A 24,879-nucleotide genomic window follows, 5' to 3' on the forward strand; every position below is an offset into this window, starting at 1 on the left:
GGAGTATCAGAAAAGATGAACAGCTAAACACATGAACAGCTAAACACAGGAGTATCTTAACAGATGAACAGCTAAATACACGAGTATCTGAACAGATGAACAGCTAAACACAGGAGTATCTGAACAGATGAATAGCTTAACACATGGACAGCTAAAGACAGGAGTATCTTAACAAATGAACAGCTAAACATAGGAGTATCTTAACAGATGAACAGCTAAATACAGGAGTATCAGAAAAGATGAACAGCTAAACACATGAACAGCTAAACACAGGAGTATCTTAACAGATGAACAGCTAAATACACGAGTATCTGAACAGATGAACAGCTAAACACAGGAGTATCTGAACAGATGAATAGCTTAACACATGGACAGCTAAAGACAGGAGTATCTTAACAAATGAACAGCTAAACACATGAATAGCTAAACACAGGAGTATCTTAACAAATGAACAGCTAAACACAGGAGTATCTGAACAGATGAACAGCTAAACACAGGAGTATCTGAACAGATGAACAGCTAAATACAGGAGTATCTGAACAGATGAACAGCTAAACATAGGAGTATCTTAACAGATTAACAGCTAAATACAGGAGTATCAGAAAAGATGAACAGCTAAACACATGAACAGCTAAACACAGGAGTATCTTAACAGATGAACAGCTAAATACAGGAGTATCTGAACAGATGAACAGCTAAACACAGGAGTATCTTAACAGATGAACAGCTAAATACAGGAGTATCTGAACAGATGAACAGCTAAACACAGGAGTATCTGAACAGATGAATAGCTTAACACATGGACAGCTAAAGACAGGAGTATCTTAACAAATGAACAGCTAAACACATGGATAGCTAAACACAGGAGTATCTTAACAAATGAACAGCTAAACACAGGAGTATCTGAACAGATAAACAGCTAAACACATTAGTATCTGAACAGATGAACAGCTAAACACAGGAGTATCTTAACAAATGAACAGCTAAACACATGAATAGCTAAACACAGGAGTATCTTAACAGATGAACAGCTAAATACAGGAGTATCTGAACAGATGAACAGCTAAACACAGGATTATCTGAACAGATGAATAGCTTAACACATGGACAGCTAAAGACAGGAGTATCTTAACAAATGAACAGCTAAACATAGGAGTATCTTAACAGATGAACAGCTAAATACAGGAGTATCAGAAAAGATGAACAGCTAAACACATGAACAGCTAAACACAGGAGTATCTTAACAGATGAACAGCTAAATACACGAGTATCTGAACAGATGAACAGCTAAACACAGGAGTATCTGAACAGATGAATAGCTTAACACATGGACAGCTAAAGACAGGAGTATCTTAACAAATGAACAGCTAAACACATGAATAGCTAAACACAGGAGTATCTTAACAAATGAACAGCTAAACACAGGAGTATCTGAACAGATGAACAGCTAAACACAGGAGTATCTGAACAGATGAACAGCTAAATACAGGAGTATCTGAACAGATGAACAGCTAAACATAGGAGTATCTTAACAGATTAACAGCTAAATACAGGAGTATCAGAAAAGATGAACAGCTAAACACATGAACAGCTAAACACAGGAGTATCTTAACAGATGAACAGCTAAATACAGGAGTATCTGAACAGATGAACAGCTAAACACAGGAGTATCTTAACAGATGAACAGCTAAATACAGGAGTATCTGAACAGATGAACAGCTAAACACAGGAGTATCTGAACAGATGAATAGCTTAACACATGGACAGCTAAAGACAGAAGTATCTTAACAAATGAACAGCTAAACACATGGATAGCTAAACACAGGAGTATCTTAACAAATGAACAGCTAAACACAGGAGTATCTGAACAGATAAACAGCTAAACACAGGAGTATCTGAACAGATGAACAGCTAAACACAGGAGTATCTGAACAGATGAACAGCTAAATACAGGAGTATCTGAACAGATGAACAGCTAAACATAGGAGTATCTTAACAGATTAACAGCTAAATACAGGAGTATCAGAAAAGATGAACAGCTAAACACATGAACAGCTAAACACAGGAGTATCTTAACAGATGAACAGCTAAATACAGGAGTATCTGAACAGATGAACAGCTAAACACAGGAGTATCTTAACAGATGAACAGCTAAATACAGGAGTATCTGAACAGATGAACAGCTAAACACAGGAGTATCTGAACAGATGAATAGCTTAACACATGGACAGCTAAAGACAGGAGTATCTTAACAAATGAACAGCTAAACACATGAATAGCTAAACACAGGAGTATCTTAACAAATGAACAGCTAAACACAGGAGTATCTGAACAGATAAACAGCTAAACACATTAGTATCTGAACAGATGAACAGCTAAACACAGGAGTATCTTAACAAATGAACAGCTAAACACATGAATAGCTAAACACAGGAGTATCTTAACAGATGAACAGCTAAATACAGGAGTATCTGAACAGATGAACAGCTAAACACAGGAGTATCTGAACAGATGAATAGCTTAACACATGGACAGCTAAAGACAGGAGTATCTTAACAAATGAACAGCTAAACACATGGATAGCTAAACACAGGAGTATCTTAACAAATGAACAGCTAAACACAGGAGTATCTGAACAGATGAACAGCTAAACACATTAGTATCTGAACAGATGAACAGCTAAACACAGGAGTATCTTAACAAATGAACAGCTAAACACAGGAGTATCTGAACAGATGAACAGCTAAACACAGGAGTATCTTAACAAATGAACAGTTAAACACATGAACAGCTAAACACAGGAGTATGTTAACAGATGAACAGCTAAACACAGGAGTATCTGAACAGATGAACAGCTTAACACATGGACAGCTTAACACACGGACAGCTAAACACAGAAGTATTTTAACAGATGAACAGCTTAACACATGGATAGCTAAACACAGGAGTATCTTAACAAATGAACAGCTAAACACATGGGCAGCTAAACACAGAAGTATCTGAACAGATGATCATGAATAGCTTAACATAGGAGTATCTGAACATATGAACAGCTAGTTACACATGGGCATTGTTTATTAGATGGCAGCTTATCACAAATATATCTTATTACTTGAACATTTAAACACATGTATTTCTCATCAGTTTCACATCAGTCCAACATTATTGGAAAGCCAAAAAAGCTTGTAGAGATATATTGTATTATTTACAATGATGGATATAGCTTTACACTTAGATATGGACAACTTAACACATATAAAACATACGAACAGCTAAACATATTCAAATATGACTGCTATATAGACGGATGTTGTGTATACATGAATAAATGCGATAACAGCTGAAATGTTGATATTGTTTTCCCCTCTGAAGTAGTTTAACAGTTCCATATGTTGCTATGATTATAATCGACAGCCTAGATTAGAATGATAGATCACTTGCTCAACGTTAGAAATATTTGAGTTTATTTGAAATATCATTGATTAAAATCAGAGTGTTGAGAGTTTGAAGGTAAGGGTGTAAACCAAATGTTTTTTTGTTTTTTTATAAACATTAATGATTTAAGTAGATGTGCAGTATGTAGAAGATCTGGTAGATATGTAAAAATAATTTGTTATAAATATTGATAATTTAAATTGACACTATAACCTCAAATAAAATATGTATTTTTACTGTCATTGATGTGTGGATCTAGTGATGTAGCTGTGTGTTTTTCCATTGTGTTAAGGATCCAAGTCAGTTGACATTGATTCTGTTGAGAATGCCAACCATCCTAGAAATAGCTTAATTCATTAGAGGTGTCGATGGTTTAATTGAAGGCTGGGTTTTGTTGTCAGGCAAAAATAAGCTTCAGAAACATCTAATGAGGATTGAAGAGTTTTACTAAGCTCACCCTAATACACATGTTTGTAAAATAGATAATGATATTCTGACTCTGTAAAACATACAAGGACAAGCTGACAAACATCTATGGTTAGATAGCTGTGTAACATGTGTTAAAACCTTAACAGATTCATATACAGTGTAATTAAAGTACACTGTCACTGTGAGTCATATAGATTTATACACAGTGTAATTAAAGTACATGTACGTGTGCACTGTCACTGTGAGTCATATAGATTTATACACAGTGTAATTAAAGTACATGTACGTGTGCACTGTCACTGTGAGTCATATAGATTTATACACAGTGTAATTAAAGTACATGTACGTGTGCACTGTCACTGTGAGTCATATAGATTTATACACAGTGTAATTAAAGTACATGTACGTGTGCACTGTCACTGTGAGTCATATAGATTTATACACAGTGTAATTAAAAGTATGTGTGCACTGTCACTGTGAGTCATATAGATTTATACACAGTGTCATTAAAGAACATGTACGTGTGCACTGTCACTGTGAGTCATATAGATTTATACAGTGTAATTAAAGTACATGTACGTGTGCACTGTCACTGTGAGTCATATAGATTTATACAGTGTAATTAAAGTACATGTACGTGTGCACTGTCACTGTGAGTCATATAGATTTATACACAGTGTAATTAAAGTACATGTACGTGTGCACTGTCACTGTGAGTCATATAGATTTATACACAGTGTAATTAAAGTACATGTACATGTGCACTGTCACTGTGAGTCATATAGATTTATACACAGTGTAATTAAAGTACATGTATGTGTGCACTCTCACTAAATCATACAGATTTATACACAGTGTAATTAAAGTACATGTACGTGTGCACTGTCACTGTGAGTCATATAGATTTATACACAGTGTAATTAAAGTACATGTACGTGTGCACTGTCACTGTGAGTCATATAGATTTATACACAGTGTAATTAAAGTACATGTACGTGTGCACTGTCACTGTGAGTCATATAGATTTATACACAGTGTAATTTAAGTAAGTACGTGTGCACTGTCACTGTGAGTCATATAGATTTATACACAGTGTAATTAAAGTACATGTACGTGTGCACTGTCACTGTGAGTCATATAGATTTATACAGTGTAATTAAAGTACATGTACGTGTGCACTGTCACTGTGAGTCATATAGATTTATACACAGTGTAATTAAAGTACATGTACGTGTGCACTGTCACTGTGAGTCATATAGATTTATACACAGTGTAATTAAAGTACATGTACGTGTGCACTGTCACTGTGAGTCATATAGATTTATACACAGTGTAATTAAAGTACATGTACGTGTGCACTGTCACTGTGAGTCATATAGATTTATACACAGTGTAATTAAAGTACATGTACGTGTGCACTGTCACTGTGAGTCATATAGATTTATACACAGTGTAATTAAAGTACATGTATGTGTGCACTCTCACTAAATCATACAGATTTATACACAGTGTAATTAAAGTACATGTACGTGTGCACTGTCACTGTGAGTCATATAGATTTATACACAGTGTAATTAAAGTACATGTACATGTGCACTGTCACTGTGAGTCATATAGATTTATACACAGTGTAATTTAAGTACATGTACGTGTGCACTGTCACTGTGAGTCATATAGATTTATACACAGTGTAATTTAAGTACATGTACGTGTGCACTAGCTGTCACTGTGAGTCATATAGATTTATACACAGTGTAATTAAAGTACATGTACGTGTGCACTGTCACTGTGAGTCATATAGATTTATACACAGTGTAATTAAATTACTGTGAGTCATATAGATTTATACACAGTGTAATTAAATTAAAGTACATGTATGTGTGCACTGTCACTGTGAGTCATATAGATTTATACACAGTGTAATTAAAGTACATGTACGTGTGCAATGTCACTGTGAGTCATATAGATTTATACACGTACAGTGTAATTAAAGTACATGTACCTGTGCACTGTCACTGTGAGTCATATAGATTTATACACAGTGTAATTAAAGTACATGTACGTGTGCACTGTCACTGTGAGTCATATAGATTTATACACAGTGTAATTAAAGTACATGTATGTGTGCACTCTCACTAAATCATACAGATTTATACACAGTGTAATTAAAGTACATGTACGTGTGCACTGTCACTGTGAGTCATATAGATTTATACACAGTGTAATTAAAGTACATGTATGTGTGCACTGTCACTGTGAGTCATATAGATTTATACACAGTGTAATTTAAGTACATGTACGTGTGCACTGTCACTGTGAGTCATATAGATTTATACACAGTGTAATTAAAGTACATGTACGTGTGCACTGTCACTGTGAGTCATATAGATTTATACACAGTGTAATTAAAGTACATGTATGTGTGCACTGTCACTGTGAGTCATATAGATTTATACACAGTGTAATTAAAGTACATGTATGTGTGCACTGTCACTGTGAGTCATATAGATTTATACACAGTGTAATTAAAGTACATGTATGTGTGCACTCTCACTAAATCATACAAATTTATACACAGTGTAATTAAAGTACATGTACGTGTGCACTGTCACTGTGAGTCATATAGATTTATACACAGTGTAATTAAAGTACATGTATGTGTGCACTGTCACTGTGAGTCATATAGATTTATACACAGTGTAATTTAAGTACATGTACGTGTGCACTGTCACTGTGAGTCATATAGATTTATACACAGTGTAATTTAAGTACATGTACGTGTGCACTAGCTGTCACTGTGAGTCATATAGATTTATACACAGTGTAATTAAAGTACATGTACGTGTGCACTGTCACTGTGAGTCATATAGATTTATACACAGTGTAATTAAAGTACATGTACGTGTGCACTAGCTGTCACTGTGAGTCATATAGATGTACCAGTAATGTACACAGTACATTGATGATATGTTTAACATATACCTATATCAGAGAGATTGGTTGTAAAAATGAATATTTTAAATTTTCAAATTTACTTAACATAATGATGAGCATTAAAATATACCAAACTTAAAACATATAGAAAGCTGATGAAAAATTGTATAAAAAAAAATACAATGGATTTTATGTAATTTTTATGATTTTGACAAGCCTAATTTTTGCTTTATATGCAGAAGACCACTGGTGACGATAAGTATCCTAATCGTTGTGTACAGGAAATTGTTGTGCTTTACAAAAATCTGGAAATATTGTACAAATTCCAACAATTTTGCGGAGTTCGCCTGGTACATTATACCAGTCTAACTGCATTAGAAGAGCTATTGTCAGTCTGTATATTTATGTGTCTCGGGGGTATCATCAATTTCAAGGATTTATTTTTTTATTTGACATATTCCTTACCTGTGATTCCTCATATATACTGGATCCTGACAGCTCAAATTGCTGCCAGATCATGTCTTTTGTGAGTAAGAATGTTTGTTATATGTACAGAATGTTTCTTATGTTAAAAGCTTTATGTTTTCTGGGTTGTCTTACTCCCAACGATATGTCAGTTTACTGGGCCAATAGATAAAAAATGATTATACTTGATGACATCTTTAGGGGTCACATCATTATCATAACAGAAAAAATGATGTTGAAAGTGTTAATAGGTCCCTTGAATGTCCCCTACTGAATTATACCCGTATCTGTTTTAGTTGTCCTTAGTTCGATGTTAACCCCCAAAAACATTGCAAAAATATCACCTCCACAATAATAACCATAATGATCGTAGTTAACATTATCATGATTGGCTGTTTGTATGTCACATGACTAAGCTAACATTATCTTGATTGGCTGTTTGTATATCACATGATCATAGCTAACATTATCTTGATTGGCTGTTTGTATATTACATGATCATAGCTAACATTATCTTGATTGGCTGTTTGTATGTCACATGATCATAGCTAACATTATCTTGATTGGCTGTTTGTATATCACATGATCATAGCTAACATTATCTTGATTGGCTGTTTGTATATCACATGATAATAGCTAACATTATCTTGATTGGCTGTTTGTATGTCACATGATCATAGCTAACATTATCTTCATTGGCTGTTTGTATATCACATGATCAAAGCTTACATTATCTTGATTGGCTGATTGTATATCACATGATCATAGCTAACATAATCTTGATTGGCTGTTTGTATATCACATTATCATAGCTAACATTATCTTGATTGGCTGTTTGTATATCACATGATCATAGCTAACATTATCTTGATTGGCTGTTTGTATATCACATGATCATAGCTAACATTATCTTAATTGGCTGTTTGTATATCACATGATCATAGCTAACATTATCTTGATTGGCTGTTTGCATATCACATGATCATAGCTAACATTGTTTTGATTTGTTACTTACAGACCACATGATCGGACTACAGAAGATCTTGAGATCATCTTTGAAGAGCTCCTACATATAAAGGCCTTATCTCATCTGTCTACAATGGTGAAGCGGGAGTTGGCCAGCGTACTGATCTTTGAATCTCATACCAAGTCAGGCACAGCATGTGAGTATAATTAATGGACATAGGAGCAAGAACAATAACGTTAAGACAGCTACTCTGATTAACTCCTGAAAGATGAATATAAATCATAATGAGGCAGCAAAACCTATATCTCTTGTTGTTCATTTTGTTAAATTGAATTTGTCAATGTCATTCTAACCAATATAAAATGTCACCAGATCAATTTTATATGCTCACCTGAGAGCTATTTAGTGAGCATATGTCTACCTATGGCTGGCCAGTCAACATCAAATTTTCTCTCTTAACAACTATTTCTGAATAACTTACTAAAGGATTACAAGAGATTAAGAAATCATTGCCTGTAGTAAGATTGAATAGAAGTTTGTGAAAAGGTATGACCTTGATCTTCATCCAGGTCATAGGGGTTAAATATACTAAAATATTTAAAACAACTTCTTCTCAAGTCAAGAGGCTATCGGTAATTCCAATGATGATGATTTTGTTATGGTGGTATCCAGCCCATAAATGACCTTTAAGGACTAAAAGAGGACACAGAGTAAATGGTTGTCTATATCATATGTGGTCAGCAGTCGTTAGTAGATAAAGAGGACACAGAGTAAATAAAGAGGACACAGAGTAAATGGTTGTCTATATCATATGTGGTCAGCAGTCGTTAGTAGATAAAGAGGACACAGAGTAAATGGTTGTCTATATCATATGTGGTCTGCAGTCGTTAGTAGATAAAGAGGACACAGAGTAAATGGTTGTCTATATCATATGTGGTCTGCAGTCGTTAGTAGATAAAGAGGACACAGAGTACACAGAGTAAATGGTTGTCTGTATCATATGTGGTCTGCAGTCGTTAGTAGATAAAGAGGACACAGAGTAAATGGTTGTCTATATCATATGTGGTCTGCAGTCGTTAGTAGATAAAGAGGACACAGAGTAAATGGTTGTCTATATCATATGTGGTCTGCAGTCGTTAGTAGATAAAGAGGACACAGAGTAAATGGTTGTCTATATCATATGTGGTTCTGCAGTCGTTAGTAGATAAAGAGGACACAGAGTAAATGGTTGTCTATATCATATGTGGTCTGCAGTCGTTAGTAGATAAAGAGGACACAGAGTAAATGGTTGTCTATATCATATGTGGTCTGCAGTCGTTAGTAGATAAAGAGGACACAGAGTAAATGGTTGTCTATATCATATGTGGTCTGCAGTCGTTAGTAGATAAAGAGGACACAGAGTAAATGGTTGTCTATATCCTATGTGGTCTGCAGTCATTTAACAATTAAAGGATAATTAGATTGCATTTATTGGAGATATAAATGCAATTTGGGTGGCAGATAAATATTCATAGCGCCCTATTTATCTGCCACCCAAATTGCATTTCTATCTCCAATAAATGCAATCTAATTATCCTTTAATTGTTATATTTACATTTAACCTAGTCAGCCAAGTTCAATGCGATAAAAAATAGTCCCTATAAAAAATGAAAAGACAACAAAGTTTCAATGTTTTTCAGTTGCTTTTCAGTTTACTTTCAATTATCCAGACTTTCAAAAGAATTTTTATAGATTCATAACGAAACTGGTTCATTCAACTACAATGTCAATTTTTCCGCGCGGACTAACATGGTGTCAGTAAACAAGACACACATCCATTTATTTAGATATTACTACACAACACAAAGTCTAGGCTGCATTTATTGGCTCATAATGCAGATCACAATTATCATTAGAGTAATGGGAGTCGCTGTGGCAAAATGTAAATATTAGTAGATAAAGAGAAGACATCATTCTAAGACTAATGCATTTGAGGGTTAAAATTTCTTGACTATAAAAGTCAGTAAATTTATCTGTTATTTCCACCTGCTAAGTGGAAAACAATATCGTTGGGTATGCGAATATTGGCCATGGCCTCTGGGATGAAAGCTACAACAATATCTCTTTAATCATTTGTAATTATTTTCTGTCTGCAAAGAACATTTAATTATTTATCTGGAGAAGTTGACTAATGTCTGTGTCAGACTTGGATATTGTTGGTTTGAGCTGAAGAGAATCAATCAAAAGAACAAGCGAGCTATCCTTGAAATGGAAACAAACATGGCATGGTTCTCTGGAGAGCTGATAGTTTGCCTGAAGAATCCAACATCAAAATAAAAGTGTATGTTCAATTCTTAATGAAGATGAACATGCAGTCCTAGAAGGCTACCACAAATTTTCCATGAATTTCGAACTAAAAAGTGCTTCAAAACAAATAAATCTACTGTTTGTTTGTTTTTGTCACGAGGCTGTCTATAGATAATGAGCTTATTCTCCATTATATGAAATGATTGTGAATGGGGACATTATAGGGTATTTATACTGATTATTTTTCCTTCGCTTTTCCTGCTCTAGATCTCTCAAATCATTTCTTGTTCAGGACATTAATATTCAAGATATGGTCATAATATTTGATGGATACTTGCATCATTAGTTGATATACAATGCACTACCTTCAGGTCACTTACCTTGACCTCAAGGTCAAATGTCAAATAATTGCCAAATTTTACAATAATTTCCTATTTCAATATACTTGATGGAACATGAAGGACATCTAAGGTCAAGGTCTTGTTTGGGCACTAACTTCTGAACCTTTGACAATAAAGTGATAAAATGTGGACAAATTATAGATTCATCAATAAAGCAAAACAAATAGTATAGTTAGATGAGGTAAGATATGATTTTGTTCTATTGTAAGCATTCAAAAGCTGTATGAATCTGTATAAAAATGTATGTATATGTGAACAAAGTAAACATGTGTGTGTAGAGTTGATGTGTGTGTGTTTTGGTTAAAGTAAAAGTTTTGCATCTAGACAAACTATGAAATCATATTCAAACTGACCAAGTAAGAGGATTGTTTACAGAAGTCACAGCAGGGTTTCTGTGTCAGTTCATCAGACATTGCCCTACTGGACCTCCCCACACTGGACAATTGACCAGACCTGACCAATATATACGACCAGAACCACTAATTTGACAATTGCTGTGATCACCAGAAGTATATAAACATGGCTGGTTAATACAGTAACCAATATAATGATGGCACAGTCATTCCAATATTAGTTAGTACACTGACCTCTGACAATGTAGTCCACATCATTGATTGTGATGGCACAGTAATTCCAATATTAGTTAGTACACTGACCTCTGACAATGTAGTCCACATCATTGATTGTGATGGCATAGTAATTCCAATATTAATTAGTACTGGTCCCTCCCAGGACACCAGCACTGCTCTGTTTACTTATTAGATCTGAAATGTTATGACTGTAACTGTATTGTATATACAAAATAGGAAAGTTTGGTGATTCATTCTGAAATTTATGATAAAAATTTCAATCAGTTTCTTTTGTGTTACTACACTGGCATAATCATATGTTTGAAATATTTCTGAGGATCATTGGTAGTTTGATAAATTGTTAAAACAATATTGAAAGATCGTGATGTACAAACGAAGTTAATAAACAATTTGATTTCTAAAATAATGAACTTTGTTGAAGCTGTGTGTTATGATTACAGCAGAAATAATTCTGTTCTTGAAAAAAAAAAAAAAAAAAAAAAAACATGATTCAAAGATATAAGATGATATAAGAAGGAAATGGGTAATTACAGAAGTTGCTTATGTTTGCAATCAAATGGTTGTACGATAAAGAGAACACACTGTTAGTTCCAATATAACAAAAGTTTTATTTCTCGCACCAAAATAAACCTTGTATCTTAAGATATTATACCATGGTATATTACCAAGGTATAACAATTTTTTTCTAAATTTTTGGCTACAAAGCCTTTGCAAAGAAACATTTTCCACTACTTTTTCAAGTTTCCATCATCCAAAACTATTCCAAAGGGAGCATAATTGACTTTTGGAACAGTTTTGGCTAAATATATACAAACTGTAAATTATGTTCCCTTTTGAAACAGTTTTCACAAATTACAGATATCTCAAAATAGTTACCTGTACTATTGAACCTGAAGTAATAGCTGTATCAACTGTACAATATATATGCTAACATGTTTATTCCAGGGGAACCTGGTTATAGTCCCACTTTTAGTTCAGATGTTGGTCTGTAATGATTATTTTAGCCTTGTACTTCTGACCTTTCTTCAGCAATGTAGGGTCTACTGAGTCGGTGTCACATGGTAATAAACTCCTATTAACTCCATCTGTAAGTTTATAGGTGTTCTTACTCCCAAAGGTCGAGCAAGGCACCAAACCGATAGTTATAGCTTCAGTAGACTGATCTAAGGCCTATAACTGGATTTAAAGAACACATTAGTTAAAATTAAAAAAACAACATAGTCACATGAATTGCTTTCAAATTTGCCATTTTAACCTGGGTTGGTAAAGTACCCTCTCAGCCACCACACAGGGGATATGAGGTATGCAGGTGCACATGTGAATGTGCTTTTCTTGTTATGTCACTCAAGCAACTTTTTTTTCAGTCAATTAATCTTCCACCTTCACATGTGTCATTAGTACCTGATTTTCTTATTCATGTTGTGTTGTCTGATGTTTGAAAATGCATAAAAATAAATAAACCTGAACATCTTGATCAATTTGGTTTTAATTTGGTTCAATTATAGTCAAAACTGAGTTCATCGATATAATATTTATGAAATATCTCTGTCATAACTGTAGCAGCTCCATTTCTCCACTGATTTTCGTCATTAAACTATTGCTGTTAGGCATTGTAATATCTTTAACAAATAACCTTCAGCATTCCAAGCTTGGTACCAATGTCCCCTGTTTATTGTTCATAGAAAATCTTTCTAATCTGTGTAGCAATTTCATTTTAAAATTGATTTTCATAAATTCATTATTTGGGGCTGTCATCTTAATTCTGCACTGTTTAGATTCAATAAAATAGATGTACTAGAGGTGTTTTGTAAGGTTAACAATGTTCACCATAAAACTACAAGAACCACAACCTACTGTGCTATTGAAGACCTGGATACTAGAACAACCTAGAGTTTTGACTGAGTCAAACATTCAGGAATGTTACATATGAGTTAATTCTTACTTGTAGATTTGTTTCTTTAATTGTTTTATTTCTTTCAGTGTTCAATCAAGGAGATGAAGGAAAGTCGTGGTATATTATACTGAAGGGATCAGTAAATGTTGTTATATATGGGAGAGTAAGTATCAGTGTGCTTTATTTAGGTGGATATTTATAATACATTTTTTTGGAGTTATATATGAAATTGTGTGATGTGATTGATTTTCATGATGAATTGTTTGGCATTAGATTTACAATGATTGTACTAAATGTTCTATTTCACAACAATGACTGATTAGATGTGAGATGTTTAAGTTTTAATACATCAGTTTCAAGATATCAAAATGATGTAGGTAAAATGTGGCCTCATATTTTGATGTATTGAATCACCTGAAAGTGGGACTTATCAACTGTAAGTCATACTTTTACCCCAAATAAAAACAACTTCTCATTTATCATATCATCTGGAGAACTCATTTCTCCAAGAATATACATAATGATGCTATTTAGCAAAGCTGAAATTTTGAAAAAGAAATCATATTTTAACATTTAAAACATTGCAGGGAGTTGTCTGCACATTACATGAAGGAGATGACTTTGGAAAGCTGGCTTTGCTGAACGATGCTCCTAGGTATTAGTTGTTCTACATAAAAATGCTTGTTTCATTAAAAAACCTATGTAAAGTGTTGAATATATGGCAGTTGTGTACACGTACTTCCATTTCATAACAAAATTATTATTATTCACAATTTTGTTTTGGCAATTTAAGTTTATGACCACTTTATTTCAGAAAGTACAGAAAGTTTTCTTGAAATTCCCTATGTAGGTTTCTTTTTCATGTTAGATTAGTTGAAGAAAAGCTAAATGGTGGCAATTTGGGATTTTGATGTTGAAAATTTATAGGTTCTTTCTTATATTTCCTTAGTATCAAAGATAAAATTAGTTAGTCAAAAGTAAGAGATAATAAAGTTTTGATCCAAATTAGAAAGTGAAATTTTACAGAAGATGTACCTCACTGTCCTATTTTGGCAATGGATACTGTGGTAGTTCTATTTGGTGCTAAGTTATTATGCCCTTTGTTAACGTTGTGTATTACAGAGCAGCCACTATTGTCCTCCGAGAAGACAACTGTCACTTCCTCCGGGTAGATAAAGATGACTTCAACAGGATACTTAGGGTAGGTAACACCGAAGGGAAAATTGCTAAGTAACTACACCATCACCAACAGTTCTGTCATTTAGATATTTGTTTAACAAATTACTAATTATCTGGTAGAACTGCTGAATAAAAATGTTTTAGAAATGCTGATTAAATTGGCAACATTTTTCATGTATTTTAATCTAACAGGATGTGGAGGCTAATACAGTACGACTAAAAGAACATGGCAAGGATGTGTTGGTTCTGGAGAAGATTCCAATGAACAGTCAAGGTCCTGATGGCACGACTCAAACCCACTACAGGTACAGAGAGAATTGAGAAATGTGGAGTCTGGGCTTTGTGAAATCTCTGCACTGTCACTTTGTGTTATCCTTTAGCATCATATTCGGCTTCCTTAGTTCAAGGTGACATGACTTAACGAATATGACATGATTAGCGTCCTTCCCCTATAATCACCCTTCCCCCCTCCCTCTAAAGAAGGAGTTGAAGTTATGTAAATGCCTCTTATTACATGAATTAAAGAATGTTTTACAGTCTTAAGCATCTCTTTTGCAACAATTTTTTAAGGGCCCTAGGCACTAATTATAGTAAATACCGTAGTCAGAAGCTGTTAGATAACGTCAAAGCTGTCGCAGCTAAAATGACAGTTGTTGATGCATACTCTCCAAAGTGTTGTAAAAGACTCTCACATGGAAAGATACTGAATACCCAATAGCCCATTATAGATTTGTGGCACAATTTAAGATGTCTCTGCAGTGATATAATAAATATGATTAAGTGAAGACACTTATTATCAGTACGATAAAATGGTTCAATATTGAGAAAAATTGTAAAATAATTCTAAAGTCCAAACAATTAGCAATGCATCATTTAAAATGAATATGTTGGTATGTCCTCATGCTGTGTTGTAGGTACTCCGTTATGGCTGGGACGCCAGAGAAGATGTTAGAACATCTACTAGAGACAAGTCTTGAGAGTAAAACAGAAGAAGCCACAGGTGATATTTGTGTTCTTACTCCCAAAGGAGGCACCAAACCTATATTATAGCTTCAATAGACTGACCTAAGGCCTATAACTGGATTTAAAGAAAACATTAGTTAAATAAAAAGCAACAGAGCCACATGAATTACTTTCAAATTTGTCATTTTAACTTGGATCGTTACAGTACCCTCTTAGTCACCACACAGGGGATATAAGGTATTCAGGTGCGCATGTGAACAATTGCTTTTCTTGTTATGTCACTCAAGCAACTTAATTTTTCAGTCAATTATCATCCACCTTCAAATGTGTCATCAGTACATGAATTTCTTGTTTATGTTTTGTTGTCTGATAAAAATAAAAATAAATTTACCTGAACATCTTGATCAATTCGGTTTTCTAATGTTTACAATCAAAACTGAGTTCACCATTATAATATTTATGAAAAATCTCTGTCATAACTCTATAAGCTCCATTTCTACACCGATTTTCATCATTAAACCATTGCTGTTGTAATATCGTTAAAGGGACACGAACCTAAATAAACCATGTAAATTTGAGTAAAATACATATTTAAGACGTGTCAGATACCTTACTTGTTACTTGTAGATTTGTTTCTTTAATTGTTTTATTTCATTAAAAAATCATATCATAGTCATTTGGTCTTTTAGCTTCAAACAACATCTTCAGTTTTATTTCTGATATTTGTATGTAAATGACTTAGATAACCTCGTTAATAATTTTATGTTATAGATAACTTCCTGGAGGTATTCCTACTTACACATGTGATATTTATGCCAAGTGACCAGCTCTGTCCATCCCTCCTGGCCCAGTATCCTTTATCAGGGCAGTATGATAGCTGCATGTTTATATCTAGATCATCTTAGCAATCATAAAAAACAACGTAAGCATGTACAGGTACTTTTAAACCTCATCATTTAACTTCTTGGAGAACATGACATAATAGATTTGACCTTGACAATAGAACAGTTACCATGCTAAGGTCAACCAGAAGTCTGAGGAAGAGGACATGGTTGATTATGCTGTAACACAACGCAAGTGTGTGGTCCAGTTTGTACAAGAATGGTTTGATATTGCACCTGAGGGATTTAAGGAGGACCCTGCCATCAGGGATTTCTTCCCGGTAAATAATAGCTCGCAATAGGGGAGATAAGTTGAAAATATTATAAATAACAAGAGGGGAGATAAATAACTATTGAACATGAATTACAACACAAAAGATAAATAAATTATTAAGATCGGGGAGATTACTCTGTCAGGGATGTGAATACTAACTTATTACATGGGAGGTAACTGTCAGGGATGTCTGACATGAATACCCTAACGTGAATATGAGCTGATGATAGGGAAGCCAAAAAAGTCACTATCAGGGATGTCTGGACAAGCTTCTTAGCTATAAAAAGTGTAAAATTTAACATATTTCTTTTCATTTCAGAAATTATATGCCTCTCTGAAAGCTGATAGTTCTGAATATCCGTCCCTTTTACAAGAGCTTACATCACTTGAAGACATTATGAAATACGACAAAGAGTATAGTATTTTATTTATTAATCAATGTATTTTAATTAACAGAGATAATTTTATTGTTCCACACTCTCTCAGCTATTACACAGATTTCAGTAAGTGTTGGTTTGTTTACTGTAAAGGGTGTTAGCAGTATATCATTGCCATTCAGGCTTTTCTGAAAATTGAACGATTGATTAAATGAGAAATTTCAAAATTAGATTATAGCTCTATGTTTGAAAGAGGAAAGTGATGAAATCACTTTTAAGTCGCGGATATGAAGGTTAGTTGTATTGTAATCTTGAGCTCATCAAAACAGGGATAAAACATTTAGCAAACTCATTTAGGTTTTATCACATATTGAAACCCATTGGCTAGAATATGCAAATCTTCCCACATATAAAAAGTATTTGTATTCCATTGACAGTCAGATACAGGTTGAGAAGGCTAGTAAGAAGAGAACCTCACCGACTGTCATTATCACGCGTAGATGTTCTAAGGAGAATATGGTGGAGACACTGACCCGACGTCGACCAATCAAAGCCGATGATGAAAGTAGGAAATGATAATGTTTTGTCATTACCCATTTCTATAAAATCCCTATCTTGCAAAGTTTAAAGAAATTTTCTTGATTACGACATAGTAATGATTATTCCTTTGATATAAGAAATCAAGTTGACATACCTGAGACTAAGATTCACAAATATATACTTTCAGTTTAAGCTTGCCTAGTGTGGTGTCCACAACAGTTTAATGAACTTCATTACCTCAGATTACAATTTATCTGAAATGTGGCCAGTAGCATCCCTTCAGCATTGGGTATTTTTTCTAAATCAAACAATTGTGTTTCAGATGTGTTTAAAGTATATTGTGCTGACCATACATACACGACGCTACGACTACCAATGTATAGTACAGTTAAGGACATTATACTACAAGCCCGAGATAAGCTGTGCCTTGGAAATGATCTTGTCCTCTGTGAGGTCAAGTCTACTGGAGGTAGGTGTACAACATGATAGTGTTTCCAACCTGAATACTATAGTGTAGTTATACCTTATTGTAAGTCTTCATTCCTTTTTCAATAAAATATGATGGTCATGCATAATTTTTTTTTCTTATCTTGGAAATATTTCGCATATTTATGTTAAGATAAATGGCCTTGTTGCCCAAATAGTCAAGGCACTACTGAATTCTCGTCTTTAAAATTCCTTCTCCACCAGAATTTGGCAGGTACTTATAAATGAACATAGCTGGTAATTCAATTGAGACAAATTTTTGATTATATGTTTTCGTATAATTTTGTTTATATGTTGTGTGTATATTCTCTAGTCTTCTACATGTACATCTCTCTCAATAATGTATACTGTTCAGATATAAATAGAACTGCAATATACAAGCACAGACTGTTTCAGAACTATTGGTGTTTCCTGTGAGGTTTAGATGTTTTCAATAGATGCTATTTTTGTATATATATAGATGACCCTTGCCCTTAGGCATTGATATCATTAAACTGTACTGACCAATCAAAACGTCCAGCCGTACCACGTGACTTAGTAGTCTGGGGGTCAGCTTCAGTTACAGAATTTCTTTGTGAAGAGATTGACGTGCTTTCCGTTTTTATTTCCTTATTACTTCTTTCAACTACGATCACATAAGACTGTGTTCCTAATTGGACTTTACTTCTATGGTGCAGCAAGTATGGTTCTAACTTTTATGGATATTTTTTAATACCTTAAGAAACCCACGTTTCCCACGTTTCTCATACAATCGCTTGCGTGCGCGATTCATAAACTATGGTCAAGCGGGATTAGTATTATAGCCTAAATTTCAACTAAGAACCAACATGCCAAGCATATTGTTTGTCGGATTGTTTCTACTGTTACAATAAATGTACATAACTTCATATAAGGGTTGTGTTATCTCTGGAGCAGTCTGCGCTTGTATTTGAATCAAGTATGGCCGTACTAGTAAATCATCCTATAGATCTATATGAAACAAAATGCTAAGAGGACACAGGATATAAACAGTAACCATTTAATTAAGCAAAATCTCATATGTAGTATAATTTCAGTTCCTGTCTCATCCCAGTTGATAAAGTAGCCAAGGGCATTTATGTTTTATACAACTTTCTGTGTTAGATGAAGGTGTATGATGATGACGACTAATATTTGATTATATTCCAGAGCGTCTTATATTGAAAGACAACGACCTCTGTATCACCACCTCTCTCAGTGTCAATGGACAACTGTTTATTGCTCCTCGGGAACACATCGACGCTTTAGTAAGTAGCAAAGATACTAGTCTATATATAAGTATATTACAGAGTTATCTGCCCTTGTGGCTAGGTATCCATTTTGTAAGGGAAACTTGACCCCAATTATTCTGAAAAACATTAAAAACACATGACAGGCTCACAAAAACAGTCAATACCTACCTGCATGGCAGATAACTCTGTAATACAAAAATAAAACTAACTTGTGTAATGTTAGAAGAGGAGTCATTTTAGAAAGCAATACAGGCTAAATCATGTAGGTTTCCTTATTGCTTTAGTATACAGTGAAACACGGTTATAACGAACCTCTGGGGACCAACAAAACCATTTGTGGTAAGCAAGGTTTGTTATATACAAATTGCAGATATTTTATATGAACCTTGACGGGGAATACAAATACTACATTATCATAACCATGAATATGTTTTAAGAGTGTTCGTTTTAACTGTATTACCTTTTTTACTTCAGTGTATGTGCAAATGATGTAATGATGAAAAGAAAATGACCCTTTGATGGTTAGACATACATAAATCTTACAAGACTTTGATTTCTAAAGCTAAGATGTAGAGAAACTGAGTGTGGATGTGAAGTTGAATGTTTGTATTTCAGACTCCATTACCAGAACAGGACGGGCCAGCGACTGGCACTATGTCCATGTTTGAGATGATGAGTACCAAAGAAGTGGCTTACTATATGACGCTGTATGACTGGGAACTGCTCGTCTGTGTGGACGAGGTAGGTATATTATATATATGTGATAAAATGGTGGTTCCATAATGTCGATACACCTGGCCAAATGTTATGTCTAAGTTGAGTTTAGTGTATCAAAGTAACTGGTAAATTGATTTTATGCCCCCCCCCCCCCCCAACACACACATACACACATATTTAATGATCTCCTGCACTGTCCTGTCCAATTCTTGTTTCATATCGAAGTGGGAATAATGTCTATAGATGTTTTTAGTTTGGAATATCATCATTTATTTTATATAAAAAAATGCTTAACTGATGCTAATGTGACTTGGTTTTGCAGTATGAGCTGATCTATCAAGTACTTGGTCGTCACAATTTTGGAAAGATTACCTCTAATCTCGACATGCTTCTTCGTCGCTTTAACGAGGTCCAGTTCTGGGTAATCACGGAGATGGTGCTAGCTCAGAATGTCAGTAAACGGGTACAGCTGCTGAGGAAGTTTATCAAGCTAGCTTCGCAGTAAGTGGTCATATCATAATTCTTCACTAAGTTTATAAACTACAGTATTAGCCAAATTGAAGTAAATATATAGAATATAAAAACATGTTTGTTAATTTTATAGTCATTCTACATTTGTTTGCCTTCTCTATTTGTCTGTATACTAGAGTTATGTCCCTTACTTGATAGAAGCCTATATGCCTAAACTCTATTCCATTGTAATTGTCTATCTGGTAGCAATGCACAAATCATGAAAAATAATCAAATAAACACCTGTTAGAGAATGATGATGTACAATTTCCATTAATTACTTACCGGTACTTGAAAAAAAAACCCCATATTGGAATCCATATTTAACATATTCTGTATAGGGGAGTTAAAATGCTATTTTAAGATAGAAATCTGTGTTTGGGTGATTATTGTGTGGTAAGACTTACCTTGTTTTCCAGCTGTAAAGAGTACCAGAACCTGAACTCTTTCTTTGCTATTGTGATGGGGCTGAGTAACATCGCTGTGAGCAGACTGTCACAGACATGGGAGGTAACTCCATTTCTTAACACACTTTGATTACTGATATATACAATAGCAGGTGTTTCATTAGACTGGCCTCCAGTCTCTAGAATGTTGAAAAGAATAATCGCTAAATATTGGCGTGATTGTTTTTGTCGCTACTACATTTCTGATTCTAGGTTTCAAACTAGGGGTAGATAATCTAGTGAGCTCTGCTGAGAAAAGTCTTAGCAACAACTTAGGGTCTAGTGGCCAGTCTAATGTTTCATGTACTGAACTGCTTTATTTCATTTTCTGTTAAGAGTAGAATTAAATAGAGAAAATTTATACAAGCTAGAACTTGAAGTGAATATTAGCTTGATTTATAAATCAGGGTATGGTAAATTATACAGTAAAACATGGTTATAACAAACTTTTGGGAACCAGCAAAATCACTGTTATAGACATACAGTAGTTTGTTATACACATGTAACAAACATCTTGTAGAAACCTTGATTGGGAATAAAAATTACTACCTTATAGCCATGAATTCCTTGTAAGTATGTACATTATGAATGTGTTTTATTGTAATTTTCATATCTAATAAACATGTGATTTTTTATCTCCTGTAGAAACTACCTAGTAAGTTCAAGAAGATGTTTGCAGAGTTTGAGACACTGATGGACCCGTCTAGAAATCACCATGTATACCGACTGATAGTGGCTAAACTGGCTGCTCCGATCATACCCTTTATGCCTCTCCTCATGAAAGGTACGACCTGTGCTGGTAGATGTATTTACCTTCAGTGTACTCAAAGTCTTACTATTGAATACTAAATTTTGTTACTGATAGAGGGTCAATTTTCAAAATTTTTAAATTGATTAGGCTTGTATTAATTTTGATTCTCTGATCATTTCTTGGGTGAAACATGTAAGCTTTGCATGATATCATACAGATTATGTTTGCCAGATTTCTTTTTGATAATATTTTCAGTAGAACTTCATTTTTTGGTCACAGGTTCACGTTCGTGTTGATAATGTAGTGTGTATGGTATCAAAAGTAGGTCACTGTGACCATATTGGATATACATTTTGACCTTTGTCTTACACCAAAGCTGAAAAATGGTCTATCTGGATACAATATTTGCATCAAGATGATATAATGTACTATGTAACACAAGTAGGTCAATGTGACCTACATTGTGACTCTGTCTTAATTGAAAACATTTACTCTTTGGTTTACAGATTTGACCTTTACCCACGAAGGAAACAAAACTTATTTTGATGAACTGGTTAACTTTGAAAAAATGGTAAGCCTAAAGTTTACAAAAATAAAAAAGAGAAGGAAAAAAAATCAACAAAATAATGGTGTAAGTAACAATAAATTTTGAATTGCAATGGTATGCCTCAAATTCAACAGGTCAGTAACAATAGTTGATTGTATGTCAATCTATGAAGTCCATATGTTCTGTTACTTTGGACCAAAATGGAGTACAGAAATGATAACAGGATAACAGGATGCTTAAAAATTAACAAAATAAACATTGATAATTCAGTCATTATCACTAAGGCATCACTAAGTAACACAAAAATGCTTTAAATAGATGGCATGTCAGACAATTCTATCTACTGGTGTGCTAGAATTGCAGCAATGCTTTGCCAATACTAGGTAGTCTGCAATAGTTAAGATATTGAAAAAAGTGTTTCCTCGATAAAAATAGTAGAATCTATTGCTTTTAATTGTATGTTATAATCATCCCCAGCAACAAACAAACAAGCAGAAAAATTATGATAAAAACGATTATAAAATAGAAGGCTGTTTTAGGAAGTCCAGACTTAAAAATCAGGGTTGTTAACTACTTGAACAAATTTTATTTTACAGCATATGATTGCCCAGACCATGAGGACAGTTCGTTTCTGTAAAAGTCAACATTTAGGTATGTTTCAATTGTGCATTTTCTTAATTATTCAAGTTTTCTAGCATAAGATATTTAATCTTCTGTCTAATTAAGCTCTAACTTAAAACGTAATCTTTGTCATTCACAAATAGTAAAATAATTGTGACATTATATTTCCTCTGATTTCCCAAATGAACCTACGTGATATATAAAACTCTATAAGGTTTCATTGCAATCATTAGAGATTTTATTGCCAGGTCTTCTAGTCCTGCCTGACATAGACTGGTGTTCTTGATGTAATTTGAGGTTTGGTAGTTATAATATTGTTAATTTTCCTATCTAAACTATCTACAGATTTGGAAGCACCCACCTCATTAAAGTGTTCGTCAGAAGTTATTGAGTACATCAGGTATGTATCCATGTATTCTCCCTATCCAATAGGAGGCATGCTAATCTTCTAACCCTTAAATTATAAAATGTTTCATGTATTTTCTTCAATAAGTACTTTCATTTTTAGCTCACCTGGTCCGAAGGACCAAGGTGAGCTTATGCCATACCGTGGCGTCCGTCCGTCGTCCGTCGTCCGTCGTCCGTCGTCCGTCGTCCGTCCGTCCGTCCGTCCGTCAACAATCGACTTCTTCTCCATAACCGCTGGTCGGATTTCAACAAAATTTGGCTGGTAGCATCCTTATGGGCTACTAACTGAAAATTGTACAAATGATGGGGCTGACCCCCCAGGGGCCTGAGGGGCGGGGCCAAAAGGGGTCAATTTGGCTATTTCCATATAAACGACTTCTTCTCTGAAACCAAGCATGGGATAGCACCCATAATGCAATGGTAGCATCCTTATAGGGTGGGGATTCAAAATTGTACAAATGATGGGGCTGACCCCCCGGGGGCCTGAGGGGCGGGGTCAAATGGGGTCCATTTGGCTATTTCCATATAAACGACTTCTTCTCTGAAACCAAGCATGGGATAGCACCCATAATGCAATGGTAGCATCCTTATAGGGTGGGGATTCAAAATTGTACAAATGATGGGGCTGACCCCCCGGGGGCCTGAGGGGCGGGGTCAAATGGGGTCAATTTGGCTATTTCCATATAAACGACTTCTTCTCTGAAACTAAGCATGAGATAGCACTCATAATGCAATGGTAGTATCGTTATAGGGTAGGGATTAAAAATTGTACAAATGATGTGGCTGACCCCCCGGGGGCCTGAGGGGCGGGGTCAAAAGGGGTCAATTTGGCTATTTCCATATAAACGACTTCTTCTCTGAAACCAAGCATGGGATAGCACCCATAATGCAATGGTAGCATCCTTATAGGGTGGGGATTCAAAATTGTACAAATGATGGGGCTGACCCCCGGGGGCCTGAGGGGCGGGGTCAAATGGGGTCAATTTGGCTATTTCCATATAAACGACTTCTTCTCTGAAACTAAGCATGAGATAGCACTCATAATGCAATGGTAGTATCTTTATAGGTTGGGGATTCAAAATTGTACAAATGATGTGGCTGACCCCCGGGGGGCCTGAGGGGCGGGGTCAAAAGGGGCCAATTTGGCTATTTCCATATAAACGACTTCTTCTCTGAAACTAAGCATGGTATAGCACCCATAATGCAATGGTAGCATCTTTATAGGGTGGGGATTCAAAATTGTGCAAATGATGGGGCTGACCCCCAGGGGGCCTGAGGGGCGGGGTCGAACGGGGTCGAACGTGGCCAATTTGGCTATTTCAATATAAACGACTTCTTCTCTGAAACTAAGCACGGTATAGCACCCATAATACAATGGTAGTATCCTTATAGTGTGGGAATTCAAAATTGTGCAAATGATAGGGCTGACCCCCCGGGGGCCTGAGGGGCGGGGTCAAAAGTGGTCAATTTCCATATAAATGACTTTTTCTCTGCAACTTAACATGGGATTACGCTCATAATGCAATGG

The 24,879-nt window shown here is 34.9% G+C and overlaps 1 protein-coding gene across 2 annotated transcripts in view; it reads left to right on the plus strand.

Moving 5' to 3' along the window:
• LOC138318911 (rap guanine nucleotide exchange factor 4-like) overlaps window positions 1-24,879 on the plus strand; it is a 122,565-nt gene that overhangs the window by 92,668 nt on the left and 5,018 nt on the right. For both annotated transcript variants that reach the window (XM_069261725.1, XM_069261724.1), the window contains 19 exons: window positions 8,281-8,426; window positions 13,488-13,564; window positions 13,989-14,056; window positions 14,524-14,602; window positions 14,773-14,885; window positions 15,495-15,580; window positions 16,315-16,393; window positions 16,552-16,705; window positions 17,018-17,112; window positions 17,513-17,640; window positions 17,938-18,084; window positions 19,269-19,366; window positions 19,967-20,092; window positions 20,391-20,569; window positions 20,998-21,088; window positions 21,670-21,808; window positions 22,282-22,346; window positions 22,919-22,973; window positions 23,289-23,343. In XM_069261725.1, coding sequence (XP_069117826.1) covers window positions 8,281-8,426; window positions 13,488-13,564; window positions 13,989-14,056; window positions 14,524-14,602; window positions 14,773-14,885; window positions 15,495-15,580; window positions 16,315-16,393; window positions 16,552-16,705; window positions 17,018-17,112; window positions 17,513-17,640; window positions 17,938-18,084; window positions 19,269-19,366; window positions 19,967-20,092; window positions 20,391-20,569; window positions 20,998-21,088; window positions 21,670-21,808; window positions 22,282-22,346; window positions 22,919-22,973; window positions 23,289-23,343 — 1,980 coding nt within the window. The remainder of the gene's footprint in view (window positions 1-8,280; window positions 8,427-13,487; window positions 13,565-13,988; window positions 14,057-14,523; window positions 14,603-14,772; window positions 14,886-15,494; window positions 15,581-16,314; window positions 16,394-16,551; window positions 16,706-17,017; window positions 17,113-17,512; window positions 17,641-17,937; window positions 18,085-19,268; window positions 19,367-19,966; window positions 20,093-20,390; window positions 20,570-20,997; window positions 21,089-21,669; window positions 21,809-22,281; window positions 22,347-22,918; window positions 22,974-23,288; window positions 23,344-24,879) is intronic.

The sequence above is a fragment of the Argopecten irradians genome, chromosome 3 (genome assembly GCF_041381155.1).
Source record: "Argopecten irradians isolate NY chromosome 3, Ai_NY, whole genome shotgun sequence".
Taxonomy (NCBI): domain Eukaryota; kingdom Metazoa; phylum Mollusca; class Bivalvia; order Pectinida; family Pectinidae; genus Argopecten; species Argopecten irradians.